The sequence below is a fragment of the Pseudomassariella vexata genome (genome assembly GCF_002105095.1).
Source record: "Pseudomassariella vexata strain CBS 129021 chromosome Unknown BCR38scaffold_5, whole genome shotgun sequence".
Lineage (NCBI taxonomy): Eukaryota > Fungi > Ascomycota > Sordariomycetes > Amphisphaeriales > Pseudomassariaceae > Pseudomassariella > Pseudomassariella vexata.
Genome location: NW_024467960.1, coordinates 2103640 through 2123390, shown reverse-complemented (window position 1 = coordinate 2123390; position 19751 = coordinate 2103640). Strand labels below are relative to the sequence as shown.

Genomic DNA, 19751 nt, shown 5'->3' with positions numbered 1-19751 from the left:
ACATCTCGCATCTGTTCGTATTGACAGCGGCTACTGCTACGTTGTCAGCACCCAACCCTCGTGCTCCACCAGACCTCAACCCCGGCTCGATTCGGTAAATCCTCAGCCGTGGCTTGAGATGGGATAAAATGCGGAGTTCCCGTCGGTTTATCGAGGAACCATGGCCGATTTGGATCGTTGTAACCGAGAGAGATTGCGCTAACTCGACCATAATGACGACAGGCTTTCCCCTCTCAATCCTTTGTCCGCGGGGCTGTGTTGATAAGTGCAACCTGCACTTGTTTAATTGCACAAAGCATCCATGTACTGTCTGGTTTGCCACTGCCATAGTCGTCGATGGCTCCCGCTACTGTGAACTGGCTCATTCGTTGTATTTTGTATTCTGGCCCTCTGAATATGACACTGGAGTGCTGCTTACGACTCGGACCTGTCGGCAAACTACTCGAATGCAAACTATCTTTGATGCCTTCATGTTGATCGGCATGGACCCATGTCGAAGAAAAATGTGCTGAGTTTCAAAAACCAACCGAGTATTTGAGCAGCTTGCAAGCTTATCCGAGAGGGCAGATAAGCCAGAGGATATTGAAGTCATCATGATTTTGTTCTTGTGACGAGCATCGGGTGCATTTTTGATGTCGGTTTGTTGTCATTGAGCTGAGATTGGTGATTTCAAATTTGCATCCTGACATTAAGGTCCCGCTGTCAAAAACACAAATTCTGGGATTGGAAACGCGCCAGGGACCAATCACTCGCAGCTCGTGTTTCCTAATTTCATTTAGAGTGAAATTGTGCCGATCCAATTGAAATGTGGGGTAATAGACCCTTCTTCGCAGGTCCAACATCAAGCCACCTAGATACCAGCCATGGATTGCCAGGAATTGTCGGAGTGTCGGAAGCATCCCAGTCCGTCATTCCCACAGTCACCAGCCACATCCGAATTTTCATTTCAGGTTGGCAGTCAAATCGGACTTTGGACGTTGTTTTCGGCAGTGAATGCGTCTACTAAACCCACATTTACGGCTTTGGATCCCAGCTTCTCGACTCTATTCCGAAACAGAGACCTTATTACGCTATACTTCAACGATAGCTACACAAACTATGTCTGCAGTGGTCTCGGGCACTGCCGCCAAGGCACAGAAACAGCCCCAAGGCATGCGCGAAAATGGTAAGTATACACCGTACGCCTCGCCAGGTCGATTTTCAATGCTCATATGTTTGACGCAGGGAAGCAATGGCACGCACCACGAAAAGCGTTCAGACCAGGTTCCGGCTTGACTTCGTTCGAGAAGCGAACCCAGTCGCGAGTAGCCATGGCAGCCATGAAGGCGAAGGAGAAGGAGATGAAACATGACAAGGAGGAAGACCGACAAGTCAGACGCACAGCTGATCGATTATTTTGGGATACGGGACTGACAGGTTGCTACAGAGACGCGTGCAAGCCATCAAAGACAAACGAGCAGCCAAAGAGGAGCGAGAGAGATACGAAAAGCTTGCCGAGAAGATGCACAAGAAGCGGGTAGAGCGACTGAAGCGGAAGGAGAAGCGCAACAAGTTGCTCAACTCATGAAAGGCGAATTCTCAACCCTGTTTTTGAGGACAATATAGAGGCCTTTGCGAGTCCTCGGCGTGTCCAAAATATGAAGTCGCTAGGCGAATTGCTGGCACTGCAAAGACATTCCAACGGCCGCTGATACATTTCGCCCCACCACAGGAGGACCGCGGATATTGAGGCCGTTTTGATCGCTTTACAATGCGGCCTAGTAGTCGCTGAGAACCAAGCGACAGCCGTATAAGGCGTGGACAGTGGGGAGGGCCGTTGTATTTGGAAGTTGAAGATACCCAACTTTATGACGGACGCTGCTCCGAAGAACAATGACCACATGATTACTAAATGGGTGATGTAATGCTAGAGTGTTGTTCTCTGGCTATATACAAACTGGACCGTTGATTGAACCAAATCGTTGCAAAAGAGGGAAATGCATACGTTCCACATGAGGCTGCATTGCTGCTGCTTGTGGCACTTTGATCATTCGTGACATGTGACTGCACTACAGGCCCACTGCCGGTGCCACTGTCTCAAAGGCACCTGGTAACGAACCTTGCGCATAGACGAACAAAACTTTCAACGTTCGCATAGCTACAAGGATGTCCGTAGACTGCTTCTTCTAACTACTGGCAAACCAAGCTGATCGCGCTCCCAAAATCCGGTTGCAAAACCTAGATAAGACGGGTTGGCATTAATAATGTCTAATCAAGGCCTCGACCTGTCAAAACATGCTTCGCCGGCGAGGCGACATCAGCTTAGCCGTTCCATCACCGAGCTGTCAGCACCAATCAGACTACATCGTCATCACCAGCTGCATCATCAATTGCACCAGCGCAGACAACCGAGCCGCGATGACGGCACCCTTCAGCCTGTATCTCTGACGATACAATCGCCTCGTGCCTCTCTCGATCTCCCACGTTCCGAGGGCGTCACACCGTATACGATGAGCACCGACCAGAGTCGTAGAACAAGTATGCTTCCACCCGGGGCAGAAGAATTGGGTGCGTTAGCTGCAGCAGCGGTCGTTGCAAGCCGTGAGAGGCAGCTTCACGAAGAAAGATCTCAAGCTGCGTCGAGAACCGCGTATGTCGCATCACGAAAACATCCCTGACTATGACATATAGGCCACTAACACCCATTTTCTAGTGGTCTTCGCAAGACACTGACAGACCTAACGGCCTTTTCCAATGCAACAACGAGACGCTTAGACGAGTCATACTACGCCATACTGGAGAAACTCAGCATGCTACAGAATACTATATTAGTTTTAAAGGAGCTGGCCGGGATGGCCCAAAATACGGATGACACATTCAAAGCCGATTCGCAGGGCCTCATAATCGAAGTAGAATCGCAACTTAACGCGGTCGGCCATTTCGATGAACAAGAGAAGCGTATCGCATCGTTGCAGTATCGTATATTCACAGGACGTCAGAGGGCACAGAAGCTGAGTGAGCGGGTGGACCTTGTGCGAGAGCGCGTCGAGGGCTGGGCGCGAGTCGACAAGGACTGGCAAGAGAGGACGCGGAAACGTCTCAAAGTCATATGGGTCATTACATCTGTCATGGTCCTGGCCATCATGTTTATACTCTTCGGGGTCCAGTATACTCGATCCAACATGGACGTTTCACGTGAAACGAATTTGGCGTCAATGAGCAAGCAGGCGGCGGCCATAGATGAAGTGTCGGCGAACAGCAGTAGAGTTTCTGATCAGCTGAGTGAGGATCTGAGGGCGGCGCTGGATAGCACGAGGGGAGACGGAACGTCAACTGAAGAAGTGTTCAGGGCCTTTGATGAATTATAGTGCGGTATACTGTTTATGTGTTATTTCTCAGGCCTATGTTGAATTGGTATCGCAACATCTGCACTATGTTGCTCCTCAACCGTAAAGCAGATGTGTATCGCAAAAGAAACCACAGTTGTGACCGAGCGATACCTCGAGTTATAGCAATGTTTGGACTGTCGGGCCAGTCTCCTTGCTCTGTCATGCGCCACCTCTAAAGTTATCGCTCTCATTGAAACTCTCTTTCATGTCCAAGACCTTATTAGGGAAGGCTCGGCATTTGGCATCCGAGTTTGTAATAAGTACGTACATGTAAAGAGTCTTGGTAAACCATTTCAGCGGGAATCGGCAACAAAGCTCTAGATACTAGACGACGTACGGAATAGAGGAGGATGAACAGTCAGTAACTCGACGGCGTCACGAGTCAAGTTTCGGAGCATTTCCAAGCTGAACCAATAACATAATTTCCGCTTGGCTAGCTCTGGCGGCAATAAGCCTGGCAGCCTTGTCTGGCTTGACGACCAATATATAGTGGATGTCACCATGTTTAGGTCTTGGCTGGGATCCTCAACGTGATCCACCCACACAGTTCTGGAGACTCGCCCACTGTCTCAGCTGCAACGCCATGGGCCATTTATAAGCCATTGACATCATCGTCATCCAATGGCATTTGGTGCACACGGGGCTTTGGGGCAATCACTCGCCAGGATGGCTCTACGTTCGCAAGGCCATGATGACTCCTCTTCGACCCAACTCTGAACCAATTCTGCAGTAGTGACTGCGCAGAACCCTGTTCCTAGTGGAAAGAACGGCAGTCTGGTGATGTTGACGGCTTGCTTACTGTCATCTCGGCATCCATGTATTGCGCTCGCAAGCATAGGACGACTCTCGTAACAATAGTATTGGAAGTGTATTACTGCGCCTCTTCCTTCTGACAGTACACTTCGCCGGTCCACAATAGACCTCATCATTTTATTTGTATTTTACGTGTGAAATTGAGAGTGACAAAGCTTTGAACTGCCCTGCTACACTGCCACCCTGCTGCCCTGATCGACGAGACGTTTTTGCGCAATAGTACTTGGTACCCCGCCATCGGGATAGCATGAGCACCTAGGCCCTTCCTTTACCTAAAATCAATAAGGTTGCCGCGAAGCATTATTCAGTCCAGAAGCCGCTTTTGACATATCGCGCTCCTTCAAGCCGTATTTAATCAGCGCCCGGAATACAGCGTGCCCACGAGCGCGAGCATTGCGAATATGGCCTCAACTGATGGTGGGCCTGCTTCGGCCCAGCCAGCGCAAGATGCTCCAGTCGTTGGGATGCCCTCGAGAACCAAGAGCAACCAGTCGATACCACCTCCGGGCCAGACGCTCACAGGAAAGCAAGAACACTGTGTGTGCTCCCGATCCCCAAGCCAGCGCATCCCAATGTGTATGCAAGATCAATTGCTGACACAATTGCCCTCGCAGACCTAAAACGTGAACTCGTTTCTGAACAAGTCAATTGGGAGATCTCGGAGCTGAACTCGCCCACCGCACTGCAAAGATTCGGCGCGCCTTTCAAGTCTGACTTCGGCGAGGTTTCGCCGCTTAACTCAGAGCTTCCCATACTCCGGTATATATTCGTCCACCACATTCGCGAGTTTCCCTTCCTCGACAAGGCTAAGGAGAAGGAGTTCTGGCAGGACAAGCTGCAAGCGGTACGTGAATGCTGTGCTCCCACGATCCCTTCAAGGGTCCTGTGCGTGCCTGCGAACTTGCGGCTTTGCGGCTAACCAATGTGTGTGAAACTCTAGTTCCTTGAGTCGTTTGCGAGCAAAAGTATTTCTACCTCAGAAGATCGATTGGAAGAGACAAAGCGGCGGAAATTGGCAATAAAATGTCGGAAGTTGGTGGAGCTGATGATGGTATCTGGCGTGCCGACGGCCTCGGGCTTCGAAGAGCGAATACGATTCGCTGAGATGGAGATTGTCGACCGGGATGCCATCAACACTGGCATGCTACACACGTTGCCTGAGGGCAACTTTGTCAACGGTTGGGACGTCAATGTTGCCGGAGTCCGCCTTATATCGGAAAAGAAAAACATCAGGACACACAAGCATGCGGCAAGTACAGCGTTTCTGAGCTTTGAGGGGCTGCATCTAACACCACACAGGAGTTCATATTGCGCGTCAAGAGAAAAGGAGATTTAGAACATTTCATTGGCAGACGTTATGGCGACTTCAGCCGCCTCCACAGGAAACTACGGGTTGAGCTGCCCGGTAAAGTTCTTCCTCCATTGCCCAGGAAGAACAAGTCGGACACGGCAGCTCAGGGTCTGCTGTCGGGCATCAACGGCGGTGGCAACGATTCTGATGCTAGCAGCATCTCATCCGTGTCAACTGTGCCCCCTGGCGAATCCAATGGTGGCTTCAGAGAATCCATGAAGAACCTGACCGTACGAGACCATCGCCGCAACGTATCGACATCCTCCCGCTCGTCACGTCGCCCAAGTATTGATGGGAGGAACCAGAGCCCCCTACCGAGTCCAAAATTCGACGTAAGTGACGATTAATGATGGTGTAAATGAATCACTGACCAAACTAGAATACCACCATTTTGTGGCGAGAGAACCAGAGGATATCACTGAGAGCGTTTCTTCGCTCGCTGTTGCAGAACGCTCAAATCTCCCAGACAAAGACCATGCGGGAATTTCTCACACACGGTCCAATGACACCGGCGGACAGTGATGTCGAGGACATTCACCGCCGAAAGGCTGTCGATGAGAGACGAATGGAGGAGCAAAAGCAGTTTTACGAAATCGCCAGAAAACGAGCTGCCGAGCTAGACGTCTACATGGAGCAGTTTCGTCAGGATATTGTCGAACGCAATGGCCTCACAATGCTGTTCCAGGAAATCAAAGACAAGGAAACCATCCAGGATTTGAGCATGCAGTATCAGAAATTCGCCGAGTGGATGCGGATTGAGGTTGCTGCAACAGTTTATCATCTATTCCTTGCTGAGGACAACTCGCCGGAACTGTTTGCCCAGATGAAGAGGATTCATTCCTTGATACCCTATACCCTCATGAAGAATGCCATTCGAATCGCAAACCCAGCTGCTGTCATGTCTAGTGTTCTCGACCTCTTCCTGGCACAACCTTTTGGCACTAGATCTCTCATGCAGCGAATCTTCTCGGCAACGCTGAATGACGGTATCCGCACCTTCCAGAAGAATATCGATGCGGTAGCCGCTAAGATCGGCGACGCCGTCTTCGTAGAGAAACTGAAAAAGTTCACCGATGCCGAGGAGCAAGTCAAGGTCGCCATCCGAGAGGAAGCCGAAGCCGATGATGTGGATATCATCGTGGCCATACTCCGATCTGAGCTGCTCGAATCATCACTCAACTCAGAGCAAATCGGTCGACTGTACAATGCATACGTTGCCTTCAACAATGCGGTCGAAAATGTAGACGACGAGCTCAAGCAGGGTGCCCAGCTTTTCTCTTACCTCAAGCAGCTCTTGAAGCTGTATACCAGGCAGCGCGACAAGGAGATGATGTTGCACATGATTGAAGAACCGGTCACACTGCAACTGCTTCGGGATTTGTTTACCATTTTCTACGAGCCGCTGGTCCGCGTCTACAAATCGGCAAACGTATACAACAGCATTACAGATTTCTCTGTCTTTATGGGTGATATGATACAGGTGAATGACGCGGACTTAACCCCTCTAGTTGGTACTAACACAGTTACAGGTTGTGGAGAAGTGCCGAGATGAAGACGCATCCGCCGATCCTAACCAAACCGTCCAAGCATTCATCGACCTTTGTCAGCGTCACGAGCACAATTTTTACAAGTTTGTACATGAAGTGCACACGCACGATAATGGACTGTTCACGCAGCTCATGGGCTGGATCGAAGGCATACTAGAGTTCTTACGGAAAGGACCAGCGGGCGGAGCCCTCGACATCAATGCACTTTTCGAAGGGGCGGTGTCCAGCGGCAAGCTAGACAAAAATGAAGCGATAGCCGAGATCAACCAGCTCATCGCCTGGCAAGAAGCGCGCAAAAAGTGGCACCACGACAAGACGCGGCAGAAGATGGCGGCCGAGGGGCATGCGGGCGTGGATTCGTCCATTCCCGGGGTCGCAAGCCTGCACGCGAGCGACTTCGGCCTCAACGACATGGATATGGAGAACATGGCATACGACGAGGAGTCGGACGACGAGGCCGAGGAGGAGATTCAGGATGAGCTCGATCCCATTGAAGCTGAAAGGCGAAGGAGGGCAAAGAGGCAGGATCGACTGAGGCGCAGCGCGGGCGAGCCGGTAAAGCCGACAGTGGGTGAGGTGCACAAGTTAAAGGATAACTTCTTGCAGATGTTGAGGCAGGTCCTGGCAGATTAGTTACTTGCGTTGATGGGGTAGAGGAGAAAATACCAATGCATGTGCATCGGATGCATGGGATTAGGGAGCGTAGAGGCATAAGGAAGAGAAATCAGCACCAAGGTACGCATAAGCGGCTTGGGACGGCTGCGAGTTCTCAAGGCCAAGGGACGGTGAACGGCTGGCAATGTAGACATAGGATACGGGGTAGAGGTTGGTATCACCGGGATTGGGGTCCATAATTGTTGGACTTAATTGTTTAACACATCGAAATAGAGAGGGTGCCGGTACATTGATGCACATCGCGGAAAGAAATTGAATGATGATTTGTTAGGTCGTCTTGAGTACGAACCAGTACTGCAACGGCTACAGGTGCTGGATAATGTTACAAAAACAACTTAAAAACAGCATCTAGGAAGCGAACATTGTAACGAGGTGTCTGTCTGTTTCTATACATGTTCGTGACGTGTCCGTTGAAATGCTTTGATCCACCCCTATTTCAAGATGTTGGTCATACAATCTGGGGTTTTCGAGATCGACTAAATGCCAGTATCCTGTTCCATGAGCAGGGTGAACGACTGCTACGGATGAAGCCTGACAACAATCACTGATTGGGGTATGTAGGTGTAGGCGCTGAGATATGTGCTTTCCATATCGTTGCTGGACCATTTACAGCACCGATCTAGATGATCTCCATACAAGTTAGATCCAGATAATGCGGGGACTGGAGGCGGTTCATACCGGGTGCTGCCCCTGTCACGGTTCGAAGCTTGAGCTCCACCTGGACAGTCTTCCAGTTGTGCCGAGGAATTGAGTGACCAATCAGAGCGGCTTAAGTCCCGATTACGAGCCCATTCAATTGAGCACTGAGCCGACTCTGGTCACTTTCGAATCATCATCGACTTTTTCGTCTTGGGCGAGCTCTTCCATCCCGGACTTGCAGGACAAGAGCCTGTGACACGTTCTGAATATCTCCCCTTCTCCACCAACAGTCGTCTTCGCACATACATCCCCAAATGGCTTCCCAAATGGCTATGAGGAGACTGGCCACTGGGTCTACCGTACGTTCCCATATTTCATCTCCCCCTCTGTCTCTGCTCTTGGTTGAGCCCAGCGCACAAGCTCTAGCATGCCCGGCTTTTGAGAAATATCCAGTACTAACTAAAATGTGCAGTTCTTTCGAGCGACAAGATGCCAGGCCAGAAACTTCTCTTCGACGCGCCCTGTCTGTATGTTGTCCCGTCCCGTTGCTGGTCAAGCTAGCAGCCAATCTAATTTCACGTGTCAACAGCTCGCATTATCGCCAACAGGCCCCTGCGAGCGAAGGAGGCTTCGGCTCATGTGAGCAGCAAATATCCCGTTATTGACCATGAGTATGATGCTATCGTCGTTGGTGCTGGCGGCGCCGGTCTCCGAGCCGCCTTTGGTCTGGCCGAAGCTGGTTTCAACACGGCCTGCATATCGAAGCTTTTCCCCACCCGAAGTCACACAGTTGCCGCCCAAGGAGGCATCAATGCTGCGCTAGGAAACATGCACGAGGACGACTGGCGGTGGCACATGTACGATACCGTCAAGGGCTCCGACTGGCTGGGCGACCAAGATGCTATCCATTATATGACCCGCGAGGCTCCTGCCTCTATTATTGAGCTGGAGAACTACGGTTGCCCCTTCTCGAGAACAGAGGATGGCAAGATGTGAGCAACCAATATCCCATCCCTCTGCCCCAATACTCATCACGCGCAACAGTTATCAACGTGCCTTCGGCGGGCAGTCACAGAAGTACGGAAAGGGTGGTCAAGCATACCGGTGCTGTGCTGCCGCTGATCGAACGGGCCACGCACTTCTACACACTCTTTACGGCCAGTCGCTCCGACACAGCACCAACTATTTCATCGAGTTCTTCGCCCTAGACTTGATTATGGAAGATGGGGAATGCCGAGGTGTCTTAGCATACAATCAGGAAGATGGCACTTTACATCGATTCCTCGCGAACAATACTGTCTTGGCGACGGGTGGTTACGGTCGCGCCTACTTTAGCTGCACATCGGCACACACTTGCACTGGCGATGGTATGGCGATGGTAGCCCGCGCTGGTCTTCCCAACCAGGATCTCGAATTCGTCCAGTTCCACCCCACTGGTATCTACGGAGCCGGATGCTTGATCACGGAAGGATCCCGCGGTGAAGGTGGCTACCTGCTAAACTCGGAAGGTGAGAGATTTATGGAGCGTTACGCACCAACTGCCAAGGATCTTGCTTCTCGCGACGTTGTATCCCGATCCATGACGATGGAAATTCGGGAAGGACGTGGTGTTGGTGCTGATAAGGACCACGTCTACCTGCAACTGAGCCATCTGCCCGCCGAGATTCTCCACGAGCGTCTTCCGGGTATCTCTGAAACGGCTGCCATCTTCGCTGGTGTCGATGTCCGAAAGCAACCCATTCCTGTGCTGCCCACTGTTCACTACAATATGGGTGGTATCCCCACGAGATATACTGGTGAAGTCCTCACTGTCGATGACGCCGGCAATGACAAGGTTGTTCCCGGTTTGTTCGCCTGCGGAGAGGCTGCCTGTGTCTCTGTGCATGGGGCCAACCGACTTGGTGCTAACTCCCTGTTGGATCTGGTCGTGTTTGGCCGCGCCGTTTCCCACACCATCCGTGATAACTTCACGCCGGGCGCTGCGCACAAGCCCCTCAGTGCTGATGCGGGCGCCGAGTCGATCGAGGTTCTGGACCAGGTCCGTAACTCGAGCGGCCCCAAGAGCACGGCCGAGGTTAGACTTGCTATGCAAAAGACGATGCAGACTGATGTCAGCGTCTTCCGAATGCAAGAGAGTCTGGACGAAGGTGTCAAGAAGATCCACGATGTCGACCAATTGTTCCCCCAGGTTGGTATCAAAGACCGTAGCATGATCTGGAACTCAGATCTTGTCGAAACACTCGAGTTGAGGAACTTGCTTACTTGCGCGTGAGTGTCTCCCCGTACAAATTTGAACAAAGGCGTGATTGAAGACATTTTGCTAATAACATCAGTACCCAAACAACCATTGCTGCTGCAAATCGAAAGGAGTCCCGCGGCGCCCATGCCCGCGAAGACTACCCAGACCGTGACGACGTGAACTGGATGAAGCACACTCTGACGTTTCAGAAGAAGCCCCAGGGTCCGGTCGAATTAGGGTATCGGCGTGTCATTGGTACCACCTTGGATGAGGCTGAATGCAAAGCCGTCCCGCCGTTCAAGCGTACATACTGAGTGAAACAATCAATTACTGGGTGTTCGAGTCGAGTTGAGATATCCTGAGTATAGTAATGCCAAGTATGTGGCAGTGGGTGATACGAAACGCTATATTGAGTGGCAATAATATCCTCCCATTCATGGGGGGCTGTCAGTAACAAATTTAAGGCGGGGAGGGGCTGATCCATTTTCCAGTTGGAGCTGCTGGACTGGAACCTCGGATTGTGTATCTTAGGCGTGCTTTTAGGCGATTCATGTATACAGGGAGAAATGCATTTGAGGTTATGATTTTTAGGATGTTGGCTGCAATCGAAACAACGCTGTCGACTCGGATACAAAACAAAAGCTACAATGTAAGAGGGAGAAAAAGAGAAGAAGAGAAAAAGAATAGACAAGGGTGTTGCGAACTAGTGAACACGAATGAGAGAACCCTCACTGTCTGGGACTGGCCCACGCTCAATTGTATTCGAAATTTCATGCGGCTACCTCACTTGTTTTGTAGTCCTTTTACCTGGGATCGGCAAGCACTGTTGAGGATTATGTGAGCAGTCGACAGCAACCACCTCAGGTATCCATCTTCTTATGTCCTGTCCGATTGCTCTTGATCTGGAAACAGTAGAGTATTCATGGGCCAAATCAGGGTAGCTCACGTTCTAGTCTCGTATAACTTCAGTGATACTTCAGAGGTGAAGGATTGGGTATATTTTGGTCATTGATGAATATTGCCAAAGTAGGTAAATAGGATGTCGGCTTTTGATCTTAACCCAATTACTCCTCGACCTCCGGCAAGTTGATCGAGACAATACTCCAGCCTGCAAGTCTTGCCATATAATCACACGAGTCCCAATACGTATACGCATCATATGTCGCGTCGGCTGGTGTAGTTGGTCACTTCGCTGGTAGATAAGTCCCGATTTGAGCCTCGCCCACTTGGGTTGGTGACGAGTCGCGGGTTCGAATCCCGCAGCTGACACACAAGGGGGTTTAGTCAACCCTTACGGCGCGCTGCCCACCTTGTTGACTTCGCCTACCTAGCGATAATAGGGAGATTGGTGCAGTTTAGGATTACGAGCATCCTAGCCAGTCGACCGTCAAGCACTACGTCGGCGGAATATAACTCGACAGCCGGTCCAGAATTCGAATCGTTAATCCGACCCCTTATCGGACCTCGCCTATCCGATAACGCTCGTCGGCGAACCCGTCCCCTCACGATAGAAGGCGCGCAGCACGCCCCCTCGCCGCGATTCTTGCGAGCGTCTAGACCACGTTACGGTCTATCCACTTGAGCGTATGGTTGAGATGTATACGCTCGACGAGAACCCCAATTAGCAGATACTACGACTTGTCGCGACAAAAAAAATAGTCGAGCATCTTCTGCACATCAGCAGCATCCCACCCCTGAGGACGAATTTAAGTGCCACATTACCACGCTTATCGGTAGTTCAGGCAGGGGTTGTAGCACAGACTTAGGGAGGGACAGGAGGTTTAGTAGTCGTTTGGCTACAAGTTTACCTGTATAACCGCCCGACGCGGCTTAAGGGCCCGCTATATCATCTATAGCCCCTTAAGGGAGTACTTGTAGAGGTACCGAGGGTTAACACCTACGGCGTATTTAATATTATTTTCATATGTCGCCCTTTGGGGTATATCGAAATTTGAAGCGAAAGTATGATTTGATTTGATTAAAGTTCCCTAGACCCTTGGCCGTAGTTGGACTGAGCCCTCTTACAACTTCTCCCCTCTGGGTATTATGGAGGCTTCTCCTAGTATCAAATATTTCATCAATCAGTCCTATGTACATTGTGACCGGTACTCAGAGCTGTGACTACGCATTTGCGTCTGAGTAGAAGAACTCCCAAATGAGTGATAGCGACTGTTCAAGTTCCGTATCCCGAATGATCTATAGTCGTAAATCGCATGTCCGTTAAACTTGCATTAGTTCAGCGGATAAGTTACTCTTGTCTCCTGTGTTATACAAAGATCCAGCATTATTGGCAAGTCAAGGCGTATTGATACTTGGTCGATGCTTAGTCGAAGGGTATTCTACGCAGACTCTCTCCTCCACCTCGCTTCTTCATCTCCTGGGCTGCAGCAAGACTGCTAGGGACCTTGATGCCACAGCAGTCGCCCCAGCTGTTGAGTTGGTGCATATGTTTGACGCCATTTTCTTCCACTAAGACGGCACCACCCTTCGTCTCGTCTTCCTCGCTGGCCACCCCCAGTTCAGCCTCCGTGCTCATACTCTCTACCGCGGGGACCAAAGAGCCAAACAAAAAATGTTGCATGACTGGCAACTTGCGCAAGACCTCAGCCACAAACATCTTCTTCATCCCGCCCTCAATTTTGTTCCAACTTTTGGCGGACGAGATGTCATCCAGCATGGGACTGTGCCACCGCAACCCCTTGACCGTCTTGGTGCTGTTGACGAAGCTCACCTGACCCAGATACAAAAAGTCGTGGCCAAACTCCTCGATTGTGAGGTCGTGGTGGATCGCCCGCGGTGTGATGAAAGGATGGTGCAGAAGCTGGCTGGCCCCAAATAGAAACGGCAAAAACTGATAATCATCCAGTCCCCAAACACCATGTGAGCCAGCTGGTTCAAGGTAATAGGTCGACTGAATAGTGCGCATCAGTTCCAAGTACCGGACAAAGACCTTCAAAATCAGAACCTTGAAGTCTGACGTCTTCAAAATCTGCAGTTGATACAAGCATAGAAGCCATATCATGAAGTTGAGCTCATGGCCCGAACCGTAGTCTATTCTTGTACGGTTGCCAAAACATTGCATCAGATATGCTTGCACCTCGGAAACCGCCTCGGGTGATGTGATACCCAGCTTTTGATGCCACAAAGCGCTCGCATTTTTGGCTTTGTCCAGGAAGGTCTGGAATAGCTTGTTGCCAAAGCGGGAGCCTCCCGAGTCATTCGGCGGCGTGTCTTGCACAAGCACCTCTGCCTCGTCCAGTATGGAAAGGATCGAGTTGACAGGAGCGCTTAAATCCGCATCTCTGATGGCAGAGATTGGGGTGTCCACGACGGAATCTGAGAGGCCGAAGATGAAGGCCAGGATGAGGTCATATGTGGGCGACGAGAGAAACAGCTCGTGGTCCTTAGTAGACAAGATTCTTCTAGAGGGGACCTGGTAGGACAGTGACGACGCGTCGGGACGTGACGGCAAGGTCGGGGTCTCTGGGATAGGGACCGGGCTGGACGGTGGAGCGCGCCGGCGTCTCGGCTCCAGCTTCGGGATCTTGTCCTTCAGATTTGGAAGCGTCGAGGGCGCCGGATTGGTAGGTGGTTCTGCAGCCATGTTCTTGACTTATTTTATCAGTGTAGTCTATTTGAGTACTGCGAGCGGTCGTATGGTCAGATGTCACACAGCTTAGTAAAGATTGGAGACGGAGGTTGGAGGTCGCTAGAAAGCTGGAGAGCTTGGAGCCGCAACTTGACAAAGCGGCGAGGAGGTTGCCCCGCGGTCAATTGCCAACTGCATGCTACCCTGGACCTGCAGCGCATCCTAGAAAGGCGGGGCTCCAGCTCCCTTGCGAATTTTCATCACGCAAACTTTCGATTCAACCTTTGACTGCGACAAACACAACTCCAGCGAAATTCACAGGATCATCAAACGTGCCACAACATGACCGTAAATACTGAGCCTCAAGCATTGCTGTCGCACCTGCCTTGTGCTGACGGTTCTGCGACATTCTCCTTCGCGGGCTACACCATTGTTGGGGCCGTCAATGGGCCCATCGAGGTCCAGAGACGAGACGAGCTGCCCGAGGAGGCTGTTATTGACGTAGTCGTACGACCCGCCGCAGGGGTTGGAGGTATGAACATGGCACGAACATGGCACGATTAATTGAGTTTGAAAACACTGCAACTGACGCTCAATTATTTATATAGGAGCGAGAGAACGACATCTAGAATCACTTCTGCAGTCCACCCTCCGCCAGATCATCCTCGTCGACAACTTCCCACGAACTTTGATACAAATCACCTTGCAAGTCACTGTAGCACCCGAGAACGAATACTTAAACACCAAGCTTATCCAGGCCAGCTCGGTAAGTCATAACTCCAACGAGTCTGAGGATGGAAGTCGGCTCGCATCATCGGGTGTCGGCATTCCCCATGCACGGGGGCTGTACTGTACTGATCGCCATATCATAGAATCTACCCATATTACCGGCCTTGATACAGACTTCCTTACTGTCGCTGCTCTCGGCGGCTATTCCCCTGACGGCCACCTTGACATCGACCGCTTTCGCCGTTCTCTCGGAAGAGGGAAACCGTCGCATTGTGATCGACCCTACAGCTCGTGACGTTGAGCAGGCGGAATCCCTGCATGTTTTTGCATTTACCTCTCACGGCGAGCTTCTTCTCGCTGAGAGCGAGGGTAACTTCACCATGGACGCGTGGGACCAGGTGGTGACCATGGCTCAAAGCCAATGCTGTCCAATGAGATTCGAGAACGTGGACATGATGGGCGACGATGCGGAAGCTGGCGCAGACTTGACCCGGTTTACTCGCTCCATCGTGGAAGCGAAGATAGCCTCGGATCTTTACTGGAAGTGATGAATCCCTTGTGTGTTGCATCACAGTCTAGTTTTACCAATTTTGGGACCGACGAGTGCAGCATCTCATTTGATCCATCAGGCAAGACTCTGAACAACGAATGCATCAGGTCAGGAAATGGCGGCACCAGGAAAACGAGGATAAACGAATGGAAACCTCGTAAGATAGCCTGTTAGCCGCCTCTTGGACGAATGCCTCGTGGATTGCGACGGGTGGGAGGCAACCCGTGGAATACTCTCCAGGAGTGTCGATCATGGTGGGTTGGAAACTGTCTTCTTGTCGACAATGCCGATTCGAGCACAGAGAGACTACGACATGAATAGGAAACGGGATTCGTCATTGTTGTCAAACCATTGTAGAACGCGACGAATGCTTCGAGCTGAGATGGGTCTGCCACAGGGCCGTGTTTGGAATTGCCGTTGTGGATAAGGGCGACGTTTCATCTCATCATCGTACGAATCCAAGTCCGACTTGCGACAGAATCAAGATGATTGCTTCGCGAAGGATTCGCAGCAGACAAAGTTGACTGGTCAGAATGGTGGAAACAAAACGTTCTCTATGTCATGGGCTATTCTTGTCGCTCTCGAGAGCTTAGGTGGTACCGAGGGTATGTTTAGGTGGTGCGATAAGAGCAAATTTCGGGACCTTGCCATGGACAAAAACGGGGTTTCCGCCGACCAGAGTGGCGGCAATCTGACGGCACTTATCCCCCACCCCAAACGCTGTGTGAAGATCACAAGGGGAGAGGTGTTGCTTACGACTAGTATACCAGTGCTCGATTCGTTGTCCGTTCCAGGCTTAAAACAAGCAGGAAACTGGCAGCATTATGCGGCAGACAGTGCCGTGCTGCTGAGATTAGGAAATCCCAAGGACTTTCCAGGAGCTCTTTACAAGTGGGCCAATATGGGAGGGAAAGGAGAAAAGCGGGCTCGACGGGCGTTGCAGCAGATTCCCGTGACTTGAGACGACTAGGCCACGCTAGCCCCGCTCCTTAGACCCTTTCGCCTGCAAAAACCCCTGTGCCCGCGCGCAAGCCGAGGCCCCGATGACGAGAAGCCTGACATTTCCAAATCCCAGGCTCCTGTACTGAGGAAACCAAGGCATTACCAGCCGTCGACGAAGAGCGCTGGGGTTCGATGGTCAAACTCACCGTCTCTCCCCTATCAGCGCTATCGTCTAGACTCTGGAGACCCCCTTCAACCCCCTAGTGGGTTAAACGCCATGGCAAGCAACAACCCGGCCATGGCCCCAATTGTGACACAAACTTGCCCCACCAAGCTGCCACTCAGGTAGTCAAGCACGGATGGCGGCAATAGGCGACCACTGGAGCTCCTGTTAGCCAATCCTCCTCTGGGTTTGCAAGTATCACTGTGATGAGGGTCATAAAGATGGGCGAGCCGTTGCATCACTTGTGTGTTCTTACTTCTGCTTCTCGAGTCTTTCATTGTAGACCCGATTCAGTTCCATTCAGTCCCGCGTGCGTCAGCAGCGAAAGCAGAGCTCCGGTAGTTCTTGCAATTACCTTGTGTCTTTGCCTCATCAGTTCAGTCCCTACTCGAATATTGCCTGCAACCTTCACTTGCCTTTTTTGAGGTGCCATTATTTATTTTTCGGCTTTGACAGCACATTTTACTCCTCGTTATAATACTCCGACCTTCGTCTAGACTCGAGGATCACCTAACTTTTAGTTATTGTTTTCGAGCACTCTTTCCATTCCTCGAATATTTACCTGTCAGCGATCCTAGGCCTCTTTGTTTTGCCAGCCCATAGAAGATATTCCCCCGATAGATCGAGTGTGTCTTCTCTGTGTCGTTCTGCAAGATACCCTCCAGTGTTGCTCTATTGGTTCACCTACTTTCGTTCGAGTCTATCAGACGCCCGCAGTCGTGAGACCGGCATTGCTTGCTTCTGCATCCTTCTGCATCCTTCTGCATCCCCCAGAATCCATCACATTCGCATCCACCGTCAAACCCCACAGCAAATATCACTCGCCTAGCGCAGCATCAAATCTTGGAATTGAGGCAGTCTCGTAAGTCTTGTCACCCTGCGTTAGCCCATCAGGACACATGGCCATTGCGCGTTGACCGCCACAGCTGTGAGTCGTTTCAAGCTTCATGTACTGTGACTGACGCATTGTGCTACCAGATTCAGCACGCTGAAGAAAGTGAGATCACACGACAGCGGTGTGTGACGTGCGTTAATACAGTTTGTCGGGTTTGGAAGCCGATATCGATTACATCTGTTGAACACAGTCCCACGCCATCAGCAATTTGCAAAATCCGGCAATCGGACACGGCTTTAGGACGCTCCAATTTGTTAACTGCGCAGCCCACCCCCTGCCAGTTGCCAAGTTTAGCACTTTATCCTGGAGCTGCAGCGCTATCAATCTCGCCTGACTCGGACAAAAATGGCGGCATTAGTGACATCTCCCACTGCGATCCACCCGGTCCTCAGTAATCCTCCGGTCGAGTCCGAGGGATGCAACAATAAATCCCACATCCCAGAACGTCGCAAGAGCACGCCGAGCTCCATCAACACTCGACCGAACATTCCGCTGTTGCCCCTCGACTTAGCCCAGTCTTTTCGCAATGCCGGCCAGGATGACTCGATAGGCGTGGCCAGCCCTATTTCGTCCAAGAGTAGCAACTTCCCCCCGCCGCTTCACGCCCAAGGCCACCGCAAAAACGCCCTATCCAGAGAGTCTGTGCCTCGCCAGACCTTTATGAAGGCGTTGGCCTCGGTTGCTCGCAGTAACAAGCCCGAAGCCCTCTCATTGACCGGCATGTTGTCCGCACAACGACCCAGCGCCGACCAGCGCCCTGGCTCGTCCTCGTCTCAGCGACTGTCCGATGCGCTCAATGAACTCGCCAACCGGGGCAACACCCCCACTACTGCGCTGCCTTCCATGCAGTCGCCTTGCTTCTATCACCAGCGCTTCGATGACGCCGTGGACATTGACAAGGTCCTCGAGGAGATCAAGAACGATGAGTGGATGTCCCACTCCAGGCTGGTCCAGACGGCAACGGGCGTGCGTGAGGTATCCAAGCAGCTCCAGCGCCGGCCCATTCGCCGAGCGGTCCGCAACATCATGATTGTTACCAAGGCCCGTGACAACGAATTAGTCCTTCTCACGCGCGAGTTGGCCATGTGGCTGCTCAGAACTCCACGCTATGGATCAGACGTTGGAGTCAATGTTTACGTCGACGCCAAGCTCCGAAACTCGAAGCGTTTCGGTGCCGCCAGCATAATCGAAGACGACTCGCGCTTCCATTCAATGCTGCGCTACTGGTCCCCGGATCTATGCTGGAGCCAGCCAGAAAAATTCGATCTCGTTTTGACTCTCGGGGGTGATGGTACCGTGTTGTTCACATCGTGGCTCTTCCAGAGGGTTGTTCCACCCGTGCTGTCTTTCAGTCTCGGAAGTCTCGGCTTCTTGACGAGCTTCGAGTTTGAGAAGTACAAGCAGCATCTTAACCGCATCATGGGAGAGGAAGGCATGCGTGTCAACCTACGCATGCGTTTCACCTGTACTGTCTTCCGTGACGGCGCACATGAAATGGAAGAGGGCGAGCAATTCGAGGTTCTCAACGAGCTCGTCATTGATCGCGGTCCGTCGCCGTACGTGTCCAACTTGGAGCTGTACGGCGACAATGAGCTCTTGACCGTTGTCCAGGCGGATGGCTGTATTTTCTCCACACCAACTGGTAAGTCTAACCCGAATACCCCAACCCTATCATACGAGTATGCTCATCAACTTTGCAGGATCAACCGCTTATTCGCTCTCTGCTGGTGGCTCGCTCGTCCACCCTGACATTCCGGCCATCCTTCTCACCCCAATCTGCCCCCACACTCTTTCCTTCCGGCCCATGGTCCTCAGTGACACTATGCTCCTGCGTGTCTCGGTGCCGCGCAATTCTCGTGCCACAGCTTATTGCGCCTTCGACGGCAAGGGCCGTGTTGAGCTCAAGCAAGGCGATCACGTCACCATCACTGCTTCGCAGTACCCGTTGCCCACTGTTATGCGCACCGGAACGGAATGGTTTGACAGCGTCTCTCGCACTCTGCAGTGGAACACTCGTGCCGCCACTCAGAAGGGCTTCGAAAGCCAACAGGACGGCGAATGCCCCAAGGAAGAGGAGGAGCCCGAATGGGATATTGACACGGACTCGGCTTGCTATGCTAGCGAAGAAGGCAGCATCAGCGCCAGTCCATTGCGGCGTCAGATGAGCCTCCTGGGCATGTAAACAATGCCC

At 51.7% G+C, this 19751-nt stretch overlaps 6 protein-coding genes and 1 non-coding gene across 7 annotated transcripts; 6 read left to right on the top strand and 1 right to left on the bottom strand.

Annotated features, from left to right (window-relative positions):
- Positions 1–1098: 1098 nt before the first annotated feature.
- Positions 1099–1567, top strand: BCR38DRAFT_408335 (uncharacterized protein; the record flags this gene model as incomplete). Its single annotated transcript, XM_040858256.1, has 3 exons — positions 1099–1165; positions 1225–1370; positions 1427–1567. 3 exons carry the CDS (start codon positions 1099–1101, stop codon positions 1565–1567), a joined length of 354 nt encoding a protein of 117 aa, XP_040717354.1.
- Positions 1568–2243: 676 nt separating this feature from the next.
- Positions 2244–3347, top strand: BCR38DRAFT_484025 (uncharacterized protein; the record flags this gene model as incomplete). The annotated part of the gene is made up of 2 exons (XM_040863693.1): positions 2244–2629; positions 2693–3347. The coding sequence occupies 2 exons, from the start codon at positions 2244–2246 to the stop codon at positions 3345–3347; spliced, it is 1041 nt and encodes a 346-aa protein (XP_040717353.1).
- An 884-nt stretch (positions 3348–4231) lies between these two features.
- BCR38DRAFT_465289 (succinate flavo protein subunit) lies at positions 4232–11410 on the top strand. The gene is made up of 10 exons (XM_040862697.1): positions 4232–4718; positions 4796–5025; positions 5122–5430; positions 5481–5864; positions 5912–7012; positions 7062–7697; positions 8866–8920; positions 8983–9385; positions 9438–10661; positions 10727–11410. The coding sequence occupies exons 1-10, from the start codon at positions 4583–4585 to the stop codon at positions 10944–10946; spliced, it is 4698 nt and encodes a 1565-aa protein (XP_040717352.1). The 5' UTR covers positions 4232–4582; the 3' UTR covers positions 10947–11410.
- Positions 11411–11798: 388 nt separating this feature from the next.
- BCR38DRAFT_t159 lies at positions 11799–11901 on the top strand. Its single transcript has one exon. It is a non-coding gene; the product is annotated as a tRNA-Thr (tRNA).
- A 598-nt stretch (positions 11902–12499) lies between these two features.
- BCR38DRAFT_430125 (uncharacterized protein) lies at positions 12500–14371 on the bottom strand. Its single transcript, XM_040860018.1, has one exon. The coding sequence runs from the start codon at positions 14234–14236 to the stop codon at positions 12956–12958; it is 1281 nt and encodes a 426-aa protein (XP_040717351.1). The 5' UTR covers positions 14237–14371; the 3' UTR covers positions 12500–12955.
- A 192-nt stretch (positions 14372–14563) lies between these two features.
- BCR38DRAFT_339587 (uncharacterized protein) lies at positions 14564–15498 on the top strand (the record flags this gene model as incomplete). The annotated part of the gene is made up of 3 exons (XM_040855710.1): positions 14564–14753; positions 14830–14987; positions 15094–15498. 3 exons carry the CDS (start codon positions 14564–14566, stop codon positions 15496–15498), a joined length of 753 nt encoding a protein of 250 aa, XP_040717350.1.
- A 2407-nt stretch (positions 15499–17905) lies between these two features.
- Positions 17906–19742, top strand: BCR38DRAFT_456974 (ATP-NAD kinase; the record flags this gene model as incomplete). The annotated part of the gene is made up of 3 exons (XM_040861987.1): positions 17906–18075; positions 18121–19202; positions 19261–19742. 3 exons carry the CDS (start codon positions 17906–17908, stop codon positions 19740–19742), a joined length of 1734 nt encoding a protein of 577 aa, XP_040717349.1.
- Positions 19743–19751: the final 9 nt, after the last annotated feature.